We start from the raw sequence: 20,890 nt of genomic DNA, 5'->3' as shown, positions 1-20,890 counted from the left end.
AAAACTCGGCTTGATTTCAAGTTTCCGGACACTGCCCCAGGAAAATCAACTATCAAGTATTGGTATGCTAAGTTTAGATGGGGTGAAATGAGCACCAGAGACGGTGAACGCATTGACGCCCAAAAAGGTTATTACCGACGAAAACATTTAAAAAATCCACAAAATAATTTTGAATGGCCGTAAATTGAAAATTAATGAAAAAGCAGACATTCTCAGAACGTATACATTATATCATTCACGAATATTTGGATATGAGAAAGCTCCGTGCACACTTTTAACCAAAAACAAAGACGAGTCGATGATTAGGAGCAGTGTTTGAAGATGATCAAGCGTAATAAAGCAGAGTTTTTGCGTCGATATGTGACAATCTATAAAACGTGGCGCCATCATTTTACTCCGAAATCCAATCGACAGTAATCCAAATGGACTGCACACAATGAACCCGCTGCAAAACGTGAGAAATCGCAACAGTCGACTTTAAAGGTTATGGCGTCTGTAGTTTGGAATGCGCGTGGAATAATTTTCATTGACTACCTTGAAAAAGAAAGGACTATCAAGAGCAATTACATAGCATTGTTGGACCGTTTGAAGGACGCAATCGCCGAAAAACGGAATTTGAAGAAAAAGAAGGGTCTGCTTTATCAAGACAATGCACAATGTCACAAGTCAGCGTAAACGATGACAAAAATCCTTAAATGAGGCTTCGAATTGCTTCCTCATCCACCGCATTCTTCAGATCTGGCCCCCAGCAACGATTTTCTGTTCTCAGATATCAAAAGAATGCTCGCTGAGAAGAAATTTTCGTCGAATGAGGAGGTGATCGGCGAAACTGAGGCCTATTTTGAAGCAAGGGACAAATCGTACTACCAAAATGGTATCAAAAAGTTGGAGGATCAGTGTATCAACCTTGAAGGGAATTATGCTGAATAAAAAAAACTAATTTAGCAAAAAATGTGTTTTACTATGGTAGGCCGGGGACTTTTCAAATTATGTGTTATATTAATAATATATTAAATTATCTATGTTCTGTTAAACATAAATAATGTAAAACAAAGAAGCAACGTGAATAAAATATGTAACATTTTGTAATTTTTTTATGAACTTTATTATTAAACTTTTATCTCCTCAATATTTTGTTGTCTCCGGTCATGTCTTTCCATGCATTTTTATGGTTCACAAAGCATCAACAGAAATTTAATCGGGATATTTATTAGGACAATATTCCATTAAATATCAATCCTATCATGGCTTGGAACTTCATTCACATGAATTCACAGAAATAAGGATTTAACGACATCACCGATTATATCCGAAGGCAAGGAGTTTCTCCAACGTGGAACGCGTCCATTACACAATACTTAGCTATAAAACTATACTATAAAATAGTTAGCTAGGAAGGAATAGCGAAATTCATTCAATTTCACTTTAAATGGGCTATTGTTTGTAAAATATCAATGAAGAAATCTTTTCTAACGAAATAATTAAGGATTATTAAGAATATGTCCTCAATACTCGAGGTTTAAGACTTTTAAGTGCCCATAAATCATATTATTAGTTTCAAGGACTTCTTTCTGTTCATTAAGTTCACCCAAACAACATTTCTTAAAATAGAAATAAGTTACAAGAACAATCTTATATGAAGAAGATGGACCTGTCATTTACCCTTATTATATAAATTAAATTGTTCTAAAAGCTTTTAAGTGTTCAGACCTCAACAATTCTCACAACCGACATAATTCAATACACAGAACTAATGTTCCTTAACCAAAGTTTGTTTTTCGAACGAAAGTTTCACGCCATTTTTTCCAGTCTATTCATTCAGGATACTCTCGTCTATCTCTTAACCGATATAATCAATCATTTTTAGAGCGAGAATTTAATTTTAAGTGTTCCTAAAAATTACAATTGAAACTTTGTTCGATAATGTAAATGCTTTCGACTTGGCCGGGCTGTTTTGTGTTTTGTCCGACATAATATTGTAATGTAAAATCAATATACCCATGAACAAGTGTTTTCCGACTATTAACCTTAATTTAATATCGATATGGGGGTGTGTGGGAGGTCAGTAAAGAAACAAAACAAAACAGAGTCATTCTAATATCATATTTACTATGACCCTATTGGTTTTATAACAATAGGTTCGGATTTGTATTAAAAATAACTACAATAAATTGATTTTGGCTTTGTTGTGGATACATTTAAAAGCATTGAAAGCCTGAAGTTTGGGATCCTCATTGGTGACAGCGCAAGCTTCCATCAGTTTCTTGGTCTGGTCCTCGTTTCCTTTGACCGCCTCCTTTAGTTTCTTTTGAATGACTTCTTTTTGTAAATGGCCGGCGTCGTCTTGGAATCCAATCTTCTTGGTTATACACAAGATGTGATCTTTAAGCTTGGGGTCATCGGTGAAGTTTCCGGCCCGGGCTTGCTGGAGGACATTCTGATCAACATGGGTTTCTTCCACGCAGTGTTTGTAATGTTGGGCGAGGAGTTCTTTTTGTTTATCGGTCTGGCATTTAACCTGTAGAAATAAAGCATTACAAAATATCACAAAACATTAATTTATTGGTATAAGCAGTAATATTCCAGGACTTAATCCGCGTTTGAGGAACTTTTAATGTCTTGACGATGTTTTGCCAGAATCTCACCTGCAATATTCAGATACTGATTTCTTATCTTTTGATTCTTGTTGAACACGAGCTGGACTGAGTCAATATGTTAAAAGTCAATAAATAAATTAAATATATCACAATTGGTCTTGATAACTCGCTGCGATAGGGTTAAAGTATTTTTTAAATATGTTTTATTTCAAATGGCGTCAGACTTATATTTACAGTAATATATTGAATAATAAAATTAGCATTGCCAACATATGGTTATCTTTTGAAATATTGTCATAGTCAATTTTATTCCTAATATATTTAGTTATATCAGTGACGTTTCGTCTACATTCCTTTTTAACTTAAAAATTATTTTCACACACATACTATACAACCGCATCGAGCAGATGGCGGAGAGAAAATAGACGAAGTTTGAGAAAAAGGTAATTTGTTTTCGTTTTCAAGTTTTTAAAACTAGTTTATGCATATGAATCCCAAATACTAATTAATGATATTATACGTACGAAATTCTGTCAGTTTTGGTTGAAAATCTGAGATAAGTTATCTTCAAAAGTCTCGTTTAAGCGCAGCTTTAAAATATTTAAAAAATTATGCTTCAATTGCATTTGTTTTTAACTGAAGTCTATTTCAGTTCCATTAGACAACTTTCTTAGGCTTCGAACAAGATCTATTTGTCATATTATTGTTGAATGTGATCGACTTTTCTTCGCCCGTAATCATTTGTTTGAAAAATGACTCGATGTAGTTTTATTTCAACAGAGATTTACCAATAGAAACTCTTAATTCATGTGGAATCCACATATCAAGCATTGTTTGTATCCGCAAATGATTTAAAACTGTGACGTGGTCCATATTCAAATTCATGGTGGTCTATCAAAACGAAATATGCCGATCTACCTTGATATTTTTAATAATTTCATGGACTTTATCAACGATTTAGCCAACCAAGACAAAATCTATCGTATTGAAAAAACCTGCTCTGCATTCTGTTTTCTCAATGATAATAATATGACGAAAATAACCTTTTGTAATATCTATTTTCAAACTCAAATCTGAGGAAACGAATGCTGTTATTTTGCTTGAATAAAATTAGTTTAAGTAGAGATATACGACTATAAGGCTATTAGAAAAAACAATAAGTACCTTTTCATCGACCTTCATATATTGTCCTCTCTGAAAATTAGCTTTTTGTTTGTATGGAATAATTTATTCTGAGAACGAAAAACATACTCTGAGATCTTCGCATCTAATCAGTGATTTTGATGTGATATATTCTTATAATCGAAGAATGTTTAAAAGATACAAAAAATTATGAAACCCTGTCTCAGGACCATCTACCGGATCCAGTGGTGAACTAAACCTATTCTTGAATCCATATAAATAGACGTAATAGAAACGTTTAGGAGGAATTCAATGACGAACAGAATAATTTTATATACATAAAGATAAAGCGAAAAACAAGAATAAAATTTAAATAACATAAAACAGAAAGGAAACGTCCGTATTACATTAGAGTAAATCATCAAGTGCTTTAGGATAATAACAGTTGTTGAATTTATTTTTTCAAACGCATAGTGAAAATTTGCTGTTGAACACGTCAATAAATATGCACGGATATTTATTTCGATTTGGTACAACCTGAGAAGGAACAAATGAAGAAAAATATTATTAATGCATAATCTAGTCTTATTAAAACATAAGATGGGCCACTAAAAGAACAACTCCACAGAATCCAATCGGCAAACAAAAGTCGATTTGTTAAATATTGATGACTGTAACTCGGTGTAATACAAAATGAAATTGATTAAAAATTTTATTCAACGATAATAATAGCTTTTTGTAACATATCATCACCAATATTAAAATTATGAATATAAAAATGATTGTAATGAAGGTAAATGTGCCTGTTCATGTGTCAACATTAGCAACAAATATAAATAAACACGGTTCAAAGCCAATGTTTTTTAATGTCGATGGGATCAGTTATGTATTGTAAACTATTAACTGATTCAAACACACGAAACCACTATTGATAAAAAGTTCCAAATATAATAAATGAGCATGATTCGTATATTGACTAAAATTTATTACCAGTAGCTCAACATTTCTCCATATTCCACATAGAATATGTATATCAAAAATATAAGAAATGTATTGACTAACGATGAACAATATTTTTTTAGCCGGCTTGGTGGCACACTGATAAAGGCAACACGACGGTCCTCCTTCTTTTGCGATAGCCGCGGATTCGAATCCTGCTGGGGCATGGTCGTAAATTTATGTTTGTGATTGTTCTAGACAAGAGTGTAAAATCCCCAACAAGGAAAATGATCCCAATCAAGCCCGTTACCAGGCTGAGTAAGATCGGGTGTCTTCTGAGATGATTTCTAAGTTGGTCACTCGCCAGTCAGTAGGCTTAATTCCGAGGACCCGTGGTTCGGAGCTCACGTTAAAGAGTATATCCAGTCCAGATAAACCCATAGTTGGTAAAAGGAAACTTTAAAATATATTTAAAAAAATATTTTTTTAAATATTGAATAATGCTTTAGATTTTTAAATTAAAATTAGTAACAGTTTATTTTTATTAAATGCTTCTTTTCATTAAATAGATCAGTGGGAACCACAAAGCTTTCAGACAATCTCCTTACTGCTAACCTACAGAATAATTAGAAAATAAACGACTCACACGGAATAATTCCACGCTAATAACTATTTTACCCAGCTTAGTGCCAGTATCATAACAGCAGAGGACTTGGGATAAATGACTTAATTAGAATGTTTGACTGTACCTCAAGAAAATGCCATACCCAATGTTTGTTATCATTAGATTTTGTTTAAATATTATTAAATTAAGTAAATAAATGCATCGGAGTCGATAACTTACTTGTAATAAAGAAACTAATAAACACACAGAAAATATCAGGAGCTTCATCTTGTTGAACTATGAAATGGAAGACAGTGAACTGTAATGCACCAGCCTGGACATCCTCTTGTACATATATACGTTTTACCTTAATTAAATGATTGCTTCGCCTCCGTTCTGCAACTGGACAGAGATAAACAAATTTAATGCTTAACGTGACGTTTAAATCTATCATCTGACACTAATTTGTAGTAGGTCTGGGACGTCTTGTCACAATGGAAACACTTAAACCGGCCCAATTATAATTAATATTGTTAAAACATTTATGATTTGCCCGTCAAAAGGATAATAAATCATTTAAAATTGACCATTACAACCTAGACGTGCGTATAAAGCGTCCTCTTATTGTTATAAGAGAGTTAAGAATGTATTTCTAATTTAATAACTTATGTGGAAAAGTCCCAAATATTGTCAAGCCAATGTATTAATATTCTTCGTAACTATAATATTAAAAATAATAAAAAATAAATGATTTAGCATGGATTTACAATATATTTGGAACTGAAATATCCTTGAATCTGTCATTAAAATTAAACAAAATATCACTTTTAACAGTTTTAAACAACTCTTATCAATATTGTGACTCAAATATTTGAATTATTTGTTGGTACAAATAGTGCTCTTTTACAGATGTTAAGTTAATTTTTAATAGAGACCCATACTTTCAAACAAATTATACTTGGACGAAAATAAATATAGAGTTGGAGTAAGAACATCTAATAATTTTTGAAATATAGAATATTTGTGTTTCCATTTTAACGTAAAATCTTCTTAGCAATGAATACTTTACCATTTATATATCTGATGGCCGTTATTTATAGTCTATTGTCGCACAATCTGGGAACCCGGATATTGCCTTTAATATATGTTATTCTGTTTAAGATCTTTTAATCTATTTTAAGTCGTTGAGCACCAATTAACGCCAAATAACATTCATGGAAGGGCTGTTATTCGAGCGAAACTCTTTATAACAGATTACGAAACAATTTATAGCTAATGCTAATCTGTGAAAGAATTGGTGTAAATATCATAATATCTAAACATTTGATGATTGCATAAAAGTGGTATAATTCAATGAATAATCGTTTACATTAATTCCTACAAGCGGTCGAATATGAAGAACCCCAAGAAACCTATGATCCGGACTGCCTGCTTCCTACAGCCAAGCATTGGGGAGATTCTCATCTTATGCATTTTACTGGCCGGATTATAAAAACAAAAAGGTTCACTCTTGGTTGGAAGAGTATCAGAATATCATAACGCATAAGATATTGTCAGATGTTGTGATATAAGAATGGAACAACATTTCGTTGGAAACGTTGGACACTTCACGAATCTACTCCGTAAAGAATTGCAACTGTTTTAAAAGCAAATGGTGGCTAAAAACCGCCTTAATAAGTAAACATTATGTAACAGGTTAGTTCAAAGTCTCCGGCCTGACACATAGATGGCATTACTAAAATTAAATCCATAGGTTTTTAGTAAGCCCTAACCCTCAAAAGATGCGTGTATAAATTTGACACCTGTCGGATCACTAGTTTGTAAATTATAGCAGTTTGAGTTAAACAACTTTTGTTCTTATGAAAAAGATGGATAAAAAAGAAATGGGTGAACACAAAGGACATCCAAAATAGGTTGCTACCGACGAAAACATAACGAAAAATCCACAAAATAATCTTGAATGACCGTAAATTGAAATTGAATGAAATAGCAGACGCTCTAAAGATATCAACTGAACGTGTATATAATATCATTCATGAATATTTGGGTATGAGAAAGCTTTGTGCAAAGTGGGTGCCACGCGAGCTCACTTTTGACCAAAAAAAACGACGACTTAATGATTCGGAGCAATGTTTAAAGATGCTTAAGCGTAATGAACCCGAGTTTTGTATCGGTATGTAACAATGGATGAAACATGGCTCCATCATTTCAATCCGAAGTCCAATCGACAGTCATCTGAGTTGATGATTCGGAGCAATGTTTGAAGATGTTTAAGCGTAATGAACCCGAGTTTTGTATCGGTATGTAACAATGGATGAAACATGGCTCCATCATTTCACTCCGAAATCCTATCGACAGTCATCTGAGTTGATGATTCGGAGCAATGTTTGAAGATGTTTAAGCGTAATGAACCCGAGTTTTGTATTGGTATGTAACAATGGATGAAACATGGCTCCATCATTTCACTCCGAAGTCCAATCGACAGTCATCCGAGTGGACTGCATACGATGAAACCGCTCCAAAGCGCCGACAAATGCAACAGTCGGCTGACAAGTTTATGGCGTCTGTATTTTGAGATACGCATGGAATAATCTTCATTCACTATCTTGAAAAAGGAAGGACCATCAACAGCGATTATTACATACTGCTATTGGACCGTTTGAAGGACTAAATCGCCAAAAAACGGCCGCATTCGAAGAAAAAGAAAGTGCTGCTTAACCAAGACAATTTACCGTGTCATAAGTCAGTGGAAACTATGGCAAAAATTCATGAATTGGGTTTCGAATTGCATCCTCATCCACAGCATTCTCCAGATCTGGCCCACAGCAACTATTTCCTATTCTCAGGTCTCAAAAGAATGCTCGCTGGGAAGACATGTTCGTGAAATGAAGAGGTGGTCGCCGAAACTGAGGCCTATTTTGAAGCAAAGGACAAATCGTACTACAAAAATGGTATCGAAAAGTTGAAGGGTCGCTATAATCAGTTTATCACCCTTGAAGGGAATTATATTGAATAGAAAGAACTAATTTTTCAAAAAAAATGTGTTTTACTATGGTAGGCTGATGACTTTTCAATTGCCCTGTTATATGTCATATGTTCATAATATTTTGTACACCTCCTGTAAATAACTAATTACAAAAATCAAAACACGGTCGTTTTAGTATTAATAGAAATATTACTCAGACGTTGAAATATTTAATTAAAATTAATTAAACAAGTGCTGGTGTGCTTTTTTATGTGAGTTAAACTGGCTTAAACAATAAGGCAGATTTCAAATGAGTTATATGACAAATCTCTAGAAACTTAACGACATTATAGCAGAATGTACTGGACCTAATTCAGAAACAATTATTTCATTTAAAAGATATTCCACAATTTTAGAAATACAAATATAAATTGTTTAAATAAGTCTTTACCAAAATTTATTGTTATAGCAATTGATTGTTCTTGTGTTCAATATATTTAACTGACGAAATTACTTATACAGCTATTAAAGTTACTCCTATATTAGTGTGTAGCAGAGGTTCTATGAATGAAGAATAATAAAAATAATACAACTTTAAAATCGTGCGTTGCCTTTTTGGAATAATGGCATTTAAATTGTATATGGTTACGATCACAATATGAATGTGCCGGCTTGGTTGACATAGTGGTAAAAGCGACGGGGTCATCCTGCTAATGCAATAGGCGCGGGCTCAAATCGTGCCAGCGCATGGTTGTTATGTCTGTGATTGTCCTTAGGCAAGTGCAATATCCAGCAGGGAAAATGATCCCAGTCACACCAGTAACCAGGCTGGGTAAGACCGGATTACTTCTGGAATTATCTCCAGGTTGGTCACTCGCCAGTCGGTAGGCTTAATGTTGAGGACCGTTTTTCGGAGTTAACGTTAAACGGTAGGTCCTGTCCAGACAAACCCCAGTTGGTAAAAAGTATGGTAAAAATAAAAGGGCTATGGCTAAAAAATATATTCAATTTAGATAGCAAAAATTAGCGATTTGTTATCGAATTTCGAACTAAGCCTTTCAAAGTTCTTAGAAGCTTAGGTAGGTTTTACGAGGCGAATAATCTTGGAGATCCGAGGTCTGATAAACAGTGAGGGAAGTTTTCTCTTAATATGGTCAAAGATTGATATTCTAAAAGTATATGATATACTAAGAGTGAATAAGAACAGCGAGGGTAATGAGAAGTGGAGTTTTCCCCTCGGCAAATGTCGGTGGGTAAATTTACAATATCCTAGCCCATTAAAGACTACTTGGTACAGTAGGATATGAATTAGGAAAGGAATATAGACTTATATAGATAGCTTGTCCCTTAGGTCGCAGCTTAGAATTAGTCATATCATTTCCTTTGGATTCTATATAAGGAAATATATCTTCAGATTTTATTATATAATGATAGTGAGGGCCGGTTGAAATAGCGTCCTTGTCTATGAGGTTAATCATTTGGTTTCTCTTAATTCCCTTATGACTAGAAAGCCAAGCAAAAACACTTTTCTAGGTTACTCTAGTAAGTCTATGAAGCGTATTGTACGCGTTTTTGATTAATGGATCATCACATGAGTGTGATTGAATTACACTTAACATCCTAGAGAAAGCCGTGCAGATCAGCTATTCACAGGCTCTCCTTTTAATAACCACTCAAATGATTTCCAAATCATAAACAAGACCAGCAGAGAAAATGGTGTGTTGAGACGTAAAGAAGTGAGGTTGGACGAAAGGGTTATAAGATGATCTGAAGTGATTGAATTTGATTTTCAAAAAGAAGTGAAGTGAGGTTGGACGAAAAGGTTATAAGATGATCTGAAGTGATTGAATTTCATTTTCCAAAAATCTGAGCCAAAATCTATTCTACTATCCGTAAGAAGGGATTTGTCGAAAGAATAGGGTGGAGGACTAATAATAAAATTTATTTTAATTTGTATTTCAGTGTATTAAACGCTTTGTTATTCGATGATTAAAACAGATGCTTGATGGAATATGAGGTCTGTCAAATGAAAGCAGGCAAATCATTGGTGTTCGATTAGTGGGAGTATCTGAAACAATAGCTGATTTTGGTGTTTAACGTATCAATATCGACAGTATCTACGGTAATGATAGCATACAGAAAATGAGGCAAAACATCACAGGAGAAAAGGAATATATAATACGGCATCGACCAATAAAGTTTGGTGGGAGCTCCACAAAGCAAAGAAACATTCATGAGAGTGTTGCTATTGCGAAACTCTTCATGGCAAAACCCCTTGTTGAATGGAAGAAAGTGGTATGGTCCGATGAGTTATCGTTTACATTATTTCCTAAAAACAAAAGAAATGATCCGAACAGTCTGCTTCTTACAGTCAAGCATCGATGAGGTTCCGTTCTGTTCCGTGGACAGCAATATCCTAGTATTCAAGTGGTCCTCTCATTCACATCACCAGCCAAATTACAGCTAGTGAATATCTCAACATCCCTAATGATGAAATTCTTACATTGCTACCAATAATTATTATATTCCATGATGATGATGCGCCCCTGTATACAGCCAAGAATGTCGATCGATTGAGAAGCATCAAAATATCCTAAGATATCTTCTCTGTCTAGCACAATAGTCAGACCTCGACATGATTTGACCATTAAGAGGACTTTTGGAGCAGAAACCAGGGTATGGATTTCCAGTCTCAGTACATTTATAGGATAACATTCAATTGCAAATTATTCAGATACGAATACGAATCTGTTCTGTGAAGAATTCCATTTGCTATTAGTAAATAAATACTGCGTTAATGTCAGTTGTTCAAATTATTTTGTACATCCTTTGTATTTAATACTACAAAATTTTTTGTTGAGCGATGTTACTAATAAAATAACAAAAAAACACATAAATACTATCGATAAATATCATCATTTATTGACCGAATAAATAATATAAATAAAACTAAAACGTCGTACAACGTCCTACTTATGATTTAAAGCTTAGAATACCGGAGCTACTTCGGGAGCGCTATTGTAGAAACATCGGAACGATTCGAACGAGGTGTTCAGAGGCGTATCGTGTTTTTTCGAGCACTTCTCCAGCAGTTTTTCAGCCTCCTCGGCGTTGAATAATTCAGTCAGGTCCTTTCTGATAGTCTCTGCATTAAACTCGCCTTCCTCCGAGAGTACGTTAGCTTTCCGGGATATACAGTAGAAGTATTGTTTAAGGAGAGGGTCGTCGACGAAATCACCTTTGCGAGCTTTCAGAACCAGTTCTTTCGGGACGCGACTTTCCTGGGAACATTCCTTGATGAGTTTCTGGCCTTTTTCTTTTTGGGCCGATGACAATACTCCGAACTGTAAACAAGATAACAATAGGTTTAAGTTTTACTCAGCATTAAAAAGTTCATTAAATTTAAAATTAACCCTAAACTGATTAAAAGAGAAACGAAACAAAATGTACGCTCTATTAAAATAGTAATGATTAAGTATTTCTCTCATTTCGCAATTGATTGAATTTTATATTTGTTCAGTAAATAAATTGCTACATAAAAGTACATTCCAAATAATTGCTCTCTAATTTTTTTGGATTATTTTGATTTTAATAAGCGTCAGAGTGATTAACGAGAAATATTTTATTTTTATTGTTTTGGATAGAGATGGAAAATTATATTATTAGCATGTAATTTGATCATTTATATACTTTAAATATAGGCTGGTTTGGCGGCCATCAATTTTCGCACTTCCTAAGCATATCCAAGCTGTATGCCAATGAATTTGTATTGCATCGGTTTGAATAAGTGGTAATCAGATGGCGCTATGTCTAGAAAGTACACAGAACTTCCCAGCAACGCTGCAACCAAGTGTATCACTCGAAATCTTGCAACGTGCGGCTAAGATTTATCATATATTACTAGTTTTTTGCAACAATGCGTCTTTGAATTTACTTAAATAACATTGATAGACATCTGTGGTAACAGATACTTTGCTGGGCTCGTCATATGCATAGCATCTTTATGGCCATGAATATTTCGCCTCGGTGTGGATATGGATAACTCTCCTGGACTAACCCGTGACTTTTTAAACTTAAGATTGTCGTAGTACCTCTACTTTTCATTGCCAATAACAATTCACATGCTTAATATTTTTCTGCGCAAATTTCAAATGAAGCCGCGATGAAAAAACTATTAGGAATTAAGTTCTCAGGTAATTCGTGTGATAGCCCTTTTTTCTCATTTTAGATCTCTCTCATAGCATGTAAATGGAAACCTGGAAACCGTTCGTCCATCAACTGCTAAGCTGTCTGAAATTATCTGAATCCTATAATTAATTGTCATCAAACGTTGTTGATCCACCAGCGCATTTCTTTGTCATTACCTTTAAAATCATCACATTGAACTAATAAAAACAAAATCAACAACCGGAATATGACAGACTAATGTCATCAAGTTTCTAAATGTTTTTGATGGGCTTCACTAGTCAATACAAGTAATGAATGTCGAAACTTCAATTTAGAACGTTCCATGATTAGCGCCTGTAAATACTGTAACTAAATAATACTGAACGTAAAATTATTTTTATGTAAATACACAACAAAATGATCAAATTTAAGAATTAAGTTTTTTAACATCTTCATCAATAAATATCGCTGATTAAAATACATGCAACAACCCCATATTAATATATAGTCTAACAAGAGTGATAAGAGGTTATCACCCAGCATACATTATTTTAATGCTTTGCTTGTTTTGATAAATTTTAACTCGTTCTCATTATTCTAATTGAAAATTCCGAAGCCAAACAGAACAGATTGCTTCTCTAATCAGTTATTTTGAAAATGAATGAGATAATGGAGGCCAGTAAGATTCGCTAGAGATATAAGCAGTTTTACTGTTAAATATTAATTTGTTGCGATTTTTATTGAAAATAGTGTGTACTTAGTGTGTTGCATCTGCAGAGAATATTAGTATGGATACCTGAATATCTCAACCCTGAAATATTTCAAAAAATGAAAAATATATTCAAGATCAGCTTGATGTTAGCTCTATCAGAGATTAAATATATGACATGTATAAAAACAGTGAGTAGTTTTTCAATACAAACATAATTTAATAGAGTTATTTCAAAGGAAACTGTTAGTCCGAAAAGTATTTAAGAGGTCTAATGGAACTTCTGGATATTGCTTTTAAAAGAACACAGTTTCTAAAAGCATATAATAAAATTAAGGAAGACTTATTATTTCAATTTATGATGAAGATGAGACATAGGTATTTCAGAATGGGACCAATATCCAATGGTCACTGGGAAAATGATAGTAAAAATAGTGTTATAACAGCGAAAGTTGATATTTATAATAATTTCTAATAATTCATTGAAAATATATTGTAATTCATGCTGGAAACAGGAATTGTTCGGTTCGGATTGAAGAAGAAATTGACAAATGATGTAATTGTGAACAAATGTTAGATATATTGGAAATTAACAGCTTAGTTATTCACTTGAATGAAACTTTCTGAATATGATATGATTCAATGCTGCGAATTTCGAAGACAGGATGATGAGAATGGAAACAAGTAAAGGTGAGTATATGATTAACATACGATAACTGTAAGAAAAATTATTGTAAAGTATTAAAGATATATATGTGCATAGATATATGTAAAATTGTTCAGAATATACATGAGCAATTGGTTAAAATGTGTTAGAGGAGAAAGAATAGGTTTGCAGGGGATATAAAAATATAACAACTGTAACCAAACGTGCCTAGAACTTTAATTTATAGGTGTTATAGAAAAGAGTTTAATATAAATATAATTAAACACAACCCTAAACTACAAACTACTATAAATGTCTACTTAATTGTAATTTTCAGTACTTCGATAATATATGCATTAGATTTACTATAATTATATTTGATAACAGTATTGTTGTTTAATTACTTTATTTAGATTAGAATTTTGTTGTATGTCAAAGCTAAACTGAACTAAAATTCAGAGTTGATGCGGCAACATTACGACGTCACAAATTTTAATAACGTATGTACAAAATAACTTTGGATTGACTATATATGGGCATTATAGTTATATTAGGGCCTTTTACTATTGATTCCCTTTAATTTAAAATCATACTTAAAAAAAAACCAATTATTTGCTACTGATAGTTTGATATATTTTATATTACTAAAAGCACAGGCAAAAGTTGACAGGGATTACATAACTTAAGGTAAGAGTTTCATAAGAAACTGCCCATTTTATACTGTTCTCGATAAGAAAGAAAATTTTCGGAGCTCAAGAATTAATTTGCAAATATTTTGCTACCAAAAATATATCTTATACAATGTATAATTATTGAAGAAATCACCTTAAAAGTGTTGGCTTCAGTTTCAATGACCAGTCGCATATTGGAGAACCTCGAAAGTTTGCAATAAACAACGAAGATTTAAAGCAATTACTACAAGAGCTTACAACTCAGTTAAATATCATCCAAGCAAATATCTCGAACTGAAAATTAATTTTAAAGCTATTGTTTGCTTTTGGTTATTTATAATAAACTTGGGAGGTTGGTCCCAAAGCTGCTATCCGAATACAACTTAGGGCAAAATGAAAAATCTTTTAGTATAAATCTGTAATCATTGATGAAATGTATATTTTGAACAAGAATCATTGTAACCTCTGGGATAGAGTAATAAAATAGATTAGCCATACGGTTGCTTGACCTCATGTTGATATCATGACCCAGCGAAATAGGAAGTTTTCTCGCAAGCATGATGTTCACCAGGCGTTACCCTATCCGACTACCATTTGTTTTGGACAATGCAATATATCTTAGAGGAGAATTAGTTAAAAATGCGAACCAAATGTGTATATTCTTCGAAAATAATAGAGCATCTTCACGTTAAAGACTGACTGAGTTTCAACAAGCTGTTTTTCGTTTCTTGAAATATCGACAAGGTTATAAAAGACAATGAATAATATTTTTATATGAAATAAATTTGCTGAAACACTATAATAATGAATTCACACACCTAATTTAGAACAGTGAAAGATCAATAAAAATTTAGTAACATTAGCAAAGAAAAGTAATAATTATATTTTGACAGAAATCTTTTTTGTCATGAAATACATAGGCTACAAGATATGTGAGAAGAAATAGTAACTAACGATAGTCAATACTTTAAATTAAACCTTAAAATTTCACCTATTTATTATAATAGCGTATGCGGAAAATAAATAATATTAGAATACTTACTCTAGTAATGCTTAGTTTTCCTGGAGAATTCTTACTGAAGCACATCGAAGCATAAAAGGCAGTCTCTTGTGGAGTCTCCTTCTTAACGCCGCATTCTTTCACCAGTTTCTCAACTACAACAGGGTCTTTAAGAAGCTGCCCGGTTTTCTGTCTCATTACATCCAACTGAGGCTCTCCAGCGTCATCGATAAATCCAGCCTTCTTACCCATACAGAAAGCGAACTCTTTAAGTTTGGGATCTTCTTCGAAAATACCTTCGCGAGTTTTTTGGACCAGTTCGCGATCTACTCCGGTTTCTTGGATACATTCGCGTCCGTGCTGAAGAATAATTTTGGCGATTTCATCGGAAACGGGGATTTCCTTAGGGAAGAGTTCAACGTAAATTGGGAGGTTTTCGTGGAGACATTTGGCAACGAAAAATGAGGTACTCTCGGGGGTTTCTTGTTGTGCGGCACATTTACTGACGAGGCCATCAAGAACGGCTTGATCGTCGATGACTCGGCCGAGATTCTTTTCGAAACCATCTTTGTTTACTTGTCCATCGGCATTGAGGAATCCTTGCCTCTTCAGGAAGCAATGGAAATAGGGTTCGTATTTGTGGTCGTTGAATATGGTGTTGTGTTTCCGGGCATTTTCTATTTCTTGGTCATCGAAGTTGAATTGAGCAGCACAATCTTTGTGGATAAGGCTAACTTTCTGGGCTACTTCGTTTGGTAGATATACGACATCAGGATCAACCTAATCACACCAATTATAAGCCAATGTTCCAGTAGATAAAACCAAATTAAATACCTTGAAAATTTCCAGATTTGGAGCTACATCTCGTAGACATTTGGCGATGTAGTAGGAGGTCTCGACGGCATTTTCTTTATCAACGGCGCATTGATCGACGAGTTTCTTCAACAACGCGGCATCTTCGAGGTTTTTGCCGATTTTCTGTTCGAAGACTTCTTTTTGTACAGCACCGTCAGCATTTTGGAAACCTACTTTCTGAGAGAAACAGTTCAGGTAGGTTTTGAAAGCGGGATCATCGCTGATGACTCCTTTCCTCGATTGCTGGACAATATCTTCATTAACTTTAGATTGGGCCAAACAATCTTGATGATAGGCTTTCAGCTTGTCTTTCTGTTCGTTGTTTAATGGGGCTCCCTGTTTTATTAAAAATTAAATAATTATAGTGATATTACTTTTAATTGCAATAGGGAAATTGAAAATGGGACTAAGTATCGAAATATTTTTATTAAACGTTAAAACCATTCCATCAATAATGCTGTGTGTGGTGAATATATGGTGATTTCGATAGTTCAAAGATCGGTAACTAGAAGCTTAAAACGAGCAAAAGAACTCTAAAATAATCATTGAAAGAAAAGCAGTTAAAAATAATAAAATATTTCTTAACACGTTTGCTGCCAATAACGCACTAGCGCGTAATGTGTGGCTTTTATTGGACGCCCATTACGCTCCAGCGCGTTATATGTGCGGTGGTCTTTCTAAGCCTTGTATTTAGTTGGACATTAGCAGTGTGCTTGTACAGTAGTATCACATTATCTCAAGAAAATAGTTGAATCATTTATATGCTTTGTTTCGATTTTTCCTGTTTGATTCATATGTATTACAGAATTGCATTGGCTAGAAAAAATATCGATATGTCAGGGCCCCCTTGCCCTAAAAGTGGAAAAATAGATATGAAACGTGCCCTGGCTTTACAATAGATATTCAGGCAATCGTATTCCAATTTACGACTTTCATTTGTCTGTCATAAAAGGGTTACTAAAGGCCCCGTTCAAACTTACTTCCGGAGCGGTTATCATCGAACCTGTTTTGAAAATACGAGAGGAGAAGAAAGCAGGAAACGTAATGACAAAGCAATGTGAAAATTGTCATTTACAAAAAAAAAGAAGAAAAGACACGTATGGTAGTTTAGAATGATGTGGACTTGAATTGATATTTTGTTTGTTTGTAGTAACATTTACTTAGTTTTTTTTTTCTCATTTTTCTGCTGTGTATTTTTTTTATCGTATTTTATAGTTGATTCAATCCTATTATATAATAATTTTGTTATGATATATTAAATTATATCTTCCCATTCTGTCCACCCTCAGTACCGATGACGCTCTGGTGCGTGGCACAAAAAAAATAAATTTTTGTCAAAAAATATTAAAAGCTAAGCTGGACACACATTAAAAACGTTATTAGGAATATTTTATTTTTGTAATAAGAAAAAATGTAGTCGGCTTTAAGGGTAAGTATTAGATTCCAGATCGGCAGTGAACGTGTTAGGTTGTATTATGGAAATCTTTTCAGATATACCATCTACTATTAAATACTTGTCTAAAATTTTTGATACAATATATCGAGTTGTACAATAAGTCGAACGAAATTGATGGAACCTTAATGATGAAGTGAATTTATAGTAATAAATATAACTTATTTTCTAGTCTAAGTCTCTTTTTTAGTCTAATTTCTTTTATTTTTAATACATACATTCCAACGACCTTGTAGATTTTATTGGAAATAACATCAAAGATGGGGAGATTAGATTGAAAATTAATAATACTTTACTAGGTAGTTGAAAGGTATTCCCAACTTAATCTAATATCATAGAAATAGAATTATCAGTCAACAATAAAGCCTATTCATATTTTAATATTTAGTTACACTAAGTAATAATATCAACTAAGAATCCATCGCTGCCAAGACAAAGACCATCAAGCATCATGATAACCAACGAGGATCTGCAAGAAGTTATCCAAGATTTCGCTTGAAAGAAGATGAAAAATAGTTACTATATCACATAAAAGTAAGACAATGAGCAGGGAATCAGAAAATTGAAGCTTGTTTGACTTTAGCTTAAGTGAATCTAATTTAATTTTAATTTTGGAAATTCATGCTGATATATTTATCCCGCACTTATCCTACTTGTGATTCATCCAAGTGCAAAATAAAAGATGTCATACTTAAAAGCAATTCAACGAATCTCCGCTTTATAGACCATACCATCGTAGTATAATCTCGAAAAGTGTTTAATACAGCAACTTTGTATTAATGACAATCATTTTTGAGACGCGAGAAGAGTAGATTTTTTGTCTTCTTTTCAGAATTCTTACTCTCAATTTATAAAAATAGTTACAACAAAAATCTAAGTCTTGAATTTTTGTTCCTTTGAAGATCATTTTCATTTCTTAGTGTTCGAAGTATTACAGCTTTTGTATACTACCAGAATAGGACAAAGACTCAAAAGAATCAAACCATCTGATCTTGTGTAATGTTGTGTAGTGAGGTGCATGTAATAAGAAATACAACAGTGACATGTATAAACATTATTTCACCAGAGACTGAGATAGGGCCGCTGGGTCCTCCTAGTTATATAATTAGATTTAAGCTATCATAAGGACAAATTTTTGGTTACACGGAAACGACTAGTAACAATGTAATAATTAAATAGCAATAAACAATTCTTACTGTGTTGTTTTCAATATGCTAAGGATTGAAGTGAGAAGAACACTGGCAGGCGAACACAAGGTCACATCCATAGTGCGCAATATTCTTTACCTCTAAATGAATTTAATTTAACTAAAAAACCTTTGATATTAGGCGAATTCATAATATTCAACAGGTAAGAATTCAAAAGAACTAAAGAGTAAAAGGGAATCTATGTTAACAGTAATATTGTACTTTATATTCACGAGTAGTGTCACTGGAAACCAATAAATATATGGTAGTAATAATTTCCATAATGTATATACTTCGAAGATGAAGATCGGAAAATCGAACCAAATTAGATTTTCATAAGAAACAGAGAAATGAGAGCTGAGAGCAATTATTATAATCTATGCCACATATTATAACGGGGAATTTCTTGAAGACATTGCAAATAAGGCGTCTATTTTTTGACGAATTTAAGTAACACCAAGAATACAAAAATATACGCATTATTGATGGACAATATATAAAATCTTTTTCTTTTTGGTTTATAAAAATGTCAATAATAAATCAATAAATCATTATTCATTTACCCGTTTATTAAAGTATTTTTGTAAACTAAATAAAATAAACTGTTCAATATAAATAGCAGGATTATAAACAGAACATTTATCCTATTAAAATAATATTTATATCCTATATAGGAAAATTGACAATATAACAAAATACTAATCAACAAATTCTACATACGCGAAATAGTATATAAGAAAGGGATTTGGTTTATAAAAATGTCAATAATAAATCAATAAATCATTATTCATTTACCCGTTTATTAAAGTATCTTTGTAAACTAAATAAAATAAACTGTTCAATATAAATAGCAGAATTATAAACCCGAACATTTATCCTATTAAATTAATATTTATATCCTATATAGGAAAATTGACAATATAACAAAATACTAATCAACAAATTCTACATACCCATACTTGAAATACTCCAAGTACCACACAACAAAGCACCAGTGGTTTCATCCTAGATACCTTTGCCGAAATACTAGTCGCGATTGTTATCCTAAGAACGAAATCCCTTTCTTATATACTATTTCGCGTATGATCCCATTTTTTATCTTCCCATCAATCTTCTTAAATCAAAGAGAAAAAAATTGAAGAGATGGTTGAACATATCCCAGCGCTATCTCTTTGTTCATCTCAGGACCGTATTAAACGATTTTTTATGCTCATCGGACGTACATGGTTAATTTGAAACAGTTGGTGTGTTCGGAACAATTTGGATGTCGTGTGTATAGCAATTTATGGATTGCTAACGGCCGTGAATATATCGTTAAATTTGTGTCGTTTATGTAACATTGTTTGTTTGTTTTATCAATTAAGCTAATTAAGATAATCAGCTTAAAATTAGTAATAATTGTGGTAATTATGGTTGTAAAGAATATAAGTGACACTGAGCTTAAATGTTACATGCATTTGAATTAGTTTTGATATTAATTGATATTCTTCTTAGATAATGATAGGAAAAAAGTTTACTTTGTCTTAGTAATTATATGTTCAAGAATGGTGTAATTGTGTCTAGTATACAGCAGTGATATTAATATTTTAAATAAGGTCGGTTATCTGTTATTTTCTTGTCTCACTCCGATATTAGTAATATAGTAGCACTTAAAATTGATAGGTATATCGAAATCAAGTTTACAATGCGAAAGACCCGTCTTTGAGATAGCCTTTATAAATAAAAATGAAGATTAGTAGAAACAAACAACCATGAAAAAGTAGCTATTTAATATAGGTGTTAGAATTATACTGTTAATAATTACGGTAAATGGCATACAATCATTCTCTGCTTATTAAGCATTATAATGGAGAGATCTGAAGCTAGTTGTACAGAATATGTATCTAGAACCAACCTACGTAAAAGTTTCATCGATATATAGAGATTTTATATAAGAAATAAAACGAGTTCTATATATGTTATTAATCTTTCTACG

General features: G+C 32.9%; 3 protein-coding genes across 14 annotated transcripts in view; 1 reads left to right on the top strand and 2 right to left on the bottom strand.

The window, feature by feature from the left end:
• Cbp53E (Calbindin 53E) overlaps nt 1-20,890 on the top strand; it is a 404,419-nt gene that overhangs the window by 284,715 nt on the left and 98,814 nt on the right. The window lies entirely within an intron of this gene.
• On the bottom strand, nt 2,090-5,661 carry LOC143200566 (B1 protein). Its single transcript, XM_076411027.1, has 2 exons — nt 5,503-5,661; nt 2,090-2,518 (listed from the first exon to the last, which is right to left on the bottom strand). The coding sequence occupies exons 1-2, from the start codon at nt 5,548-5,550 to the stop codon at nt 2,162-2,164; spliced, it is 405 nt and encodes a 134-aa protein (XP_076267142.1). The 5' UTR covers nt 5,551-5,661; the 3' UTR covers nt 2,090-2,161.
• Nucleotides 11,125-20,044, bottom strand: LOC143200547 (uncharacterized). The gene is made up of 4 exons (XM_076410993.1): nt 19,869-20,044; nt 16,255-16,611; nt 15,463-16,200; nt 11,125-11,571 (listed from the first exon to the last, which is right to left on the bottom strand). The coding sequence occupies exons 1-4, from the start codon at nt 19,917-19,919 to the stop codon at nt 11,215-11,217; spliced, it is 1,503 nt and encodes a 500-aa protein (XP_076267108.1). The 5' UTR covers nt 19,920-20,044; the 3' UTR covers nt 11,125-11,214.

The sequence above is a fragment of the Rhynchophorus ferrugineus genome, unplaced genomic scaffold (assembly GCF_030347505.1).
Source record: "Rhynchophorus ferrugineus isolate W39M unplaced genomic scaffold, kcgeb_rfMv2 rfM8, whole genome shotgun sequence".
Taxonomy (NCBI): domain Eukaryota; kingdom Metazoa; phylum Arthropoda; class Insecta; order Coleoptera; family Curculionidae; genus Rhynchophorus; species Rhynchophorus ferrugineus.
Note: the sequence above shows the minus strand (reverse complement) of the source record. Positions and strands in the feature narration are given on the sequence as shown.

What these genes read in the sequence shown, in the direction of transcription:
- LOC143200566 (XM_076411027.1), bottom strand. Translation starts at nt 5,550, where the DNA reads ATGAAGCTCCTGATATTTTCTGTGTGTTTATTAGTTTCTTTATTACAA. An exon ending in TATTAGTTTCTTTATTACAA is followed by an intron (nt 2,519 to 5,502) that starts GTAAGTTATCGA and finishes TTATTTCTACAG; the next exon opens with GTTAAATGCCAGACCGATAA.
- LOC143200547 (XM_076410993.1), bottom strand. Translation starts at nt 19,919, where the DNA reads ATGAAACCACTGGTGCTTTGTTGTGTGGTACTTGGAGTATTTCAAGTA. An exon ending in TTGGAGTATTTCAAGTATGG is followed by an intron (nt 16,612 to 19,868) that starts GTATGTAGAATT and finishes TTAATAAAACAG; the next exon opens with GGAGCCCCATTAAACAACGA. An exon ending in GAAAACTAAGCATTACTAGA is followed by an intron (nt 11,572 to 15,462) that starts GTAAGTATTCTA and finishes TCTTGTTTACAG; the next exon opens with TTCGGAGTATTGTCATCGGC.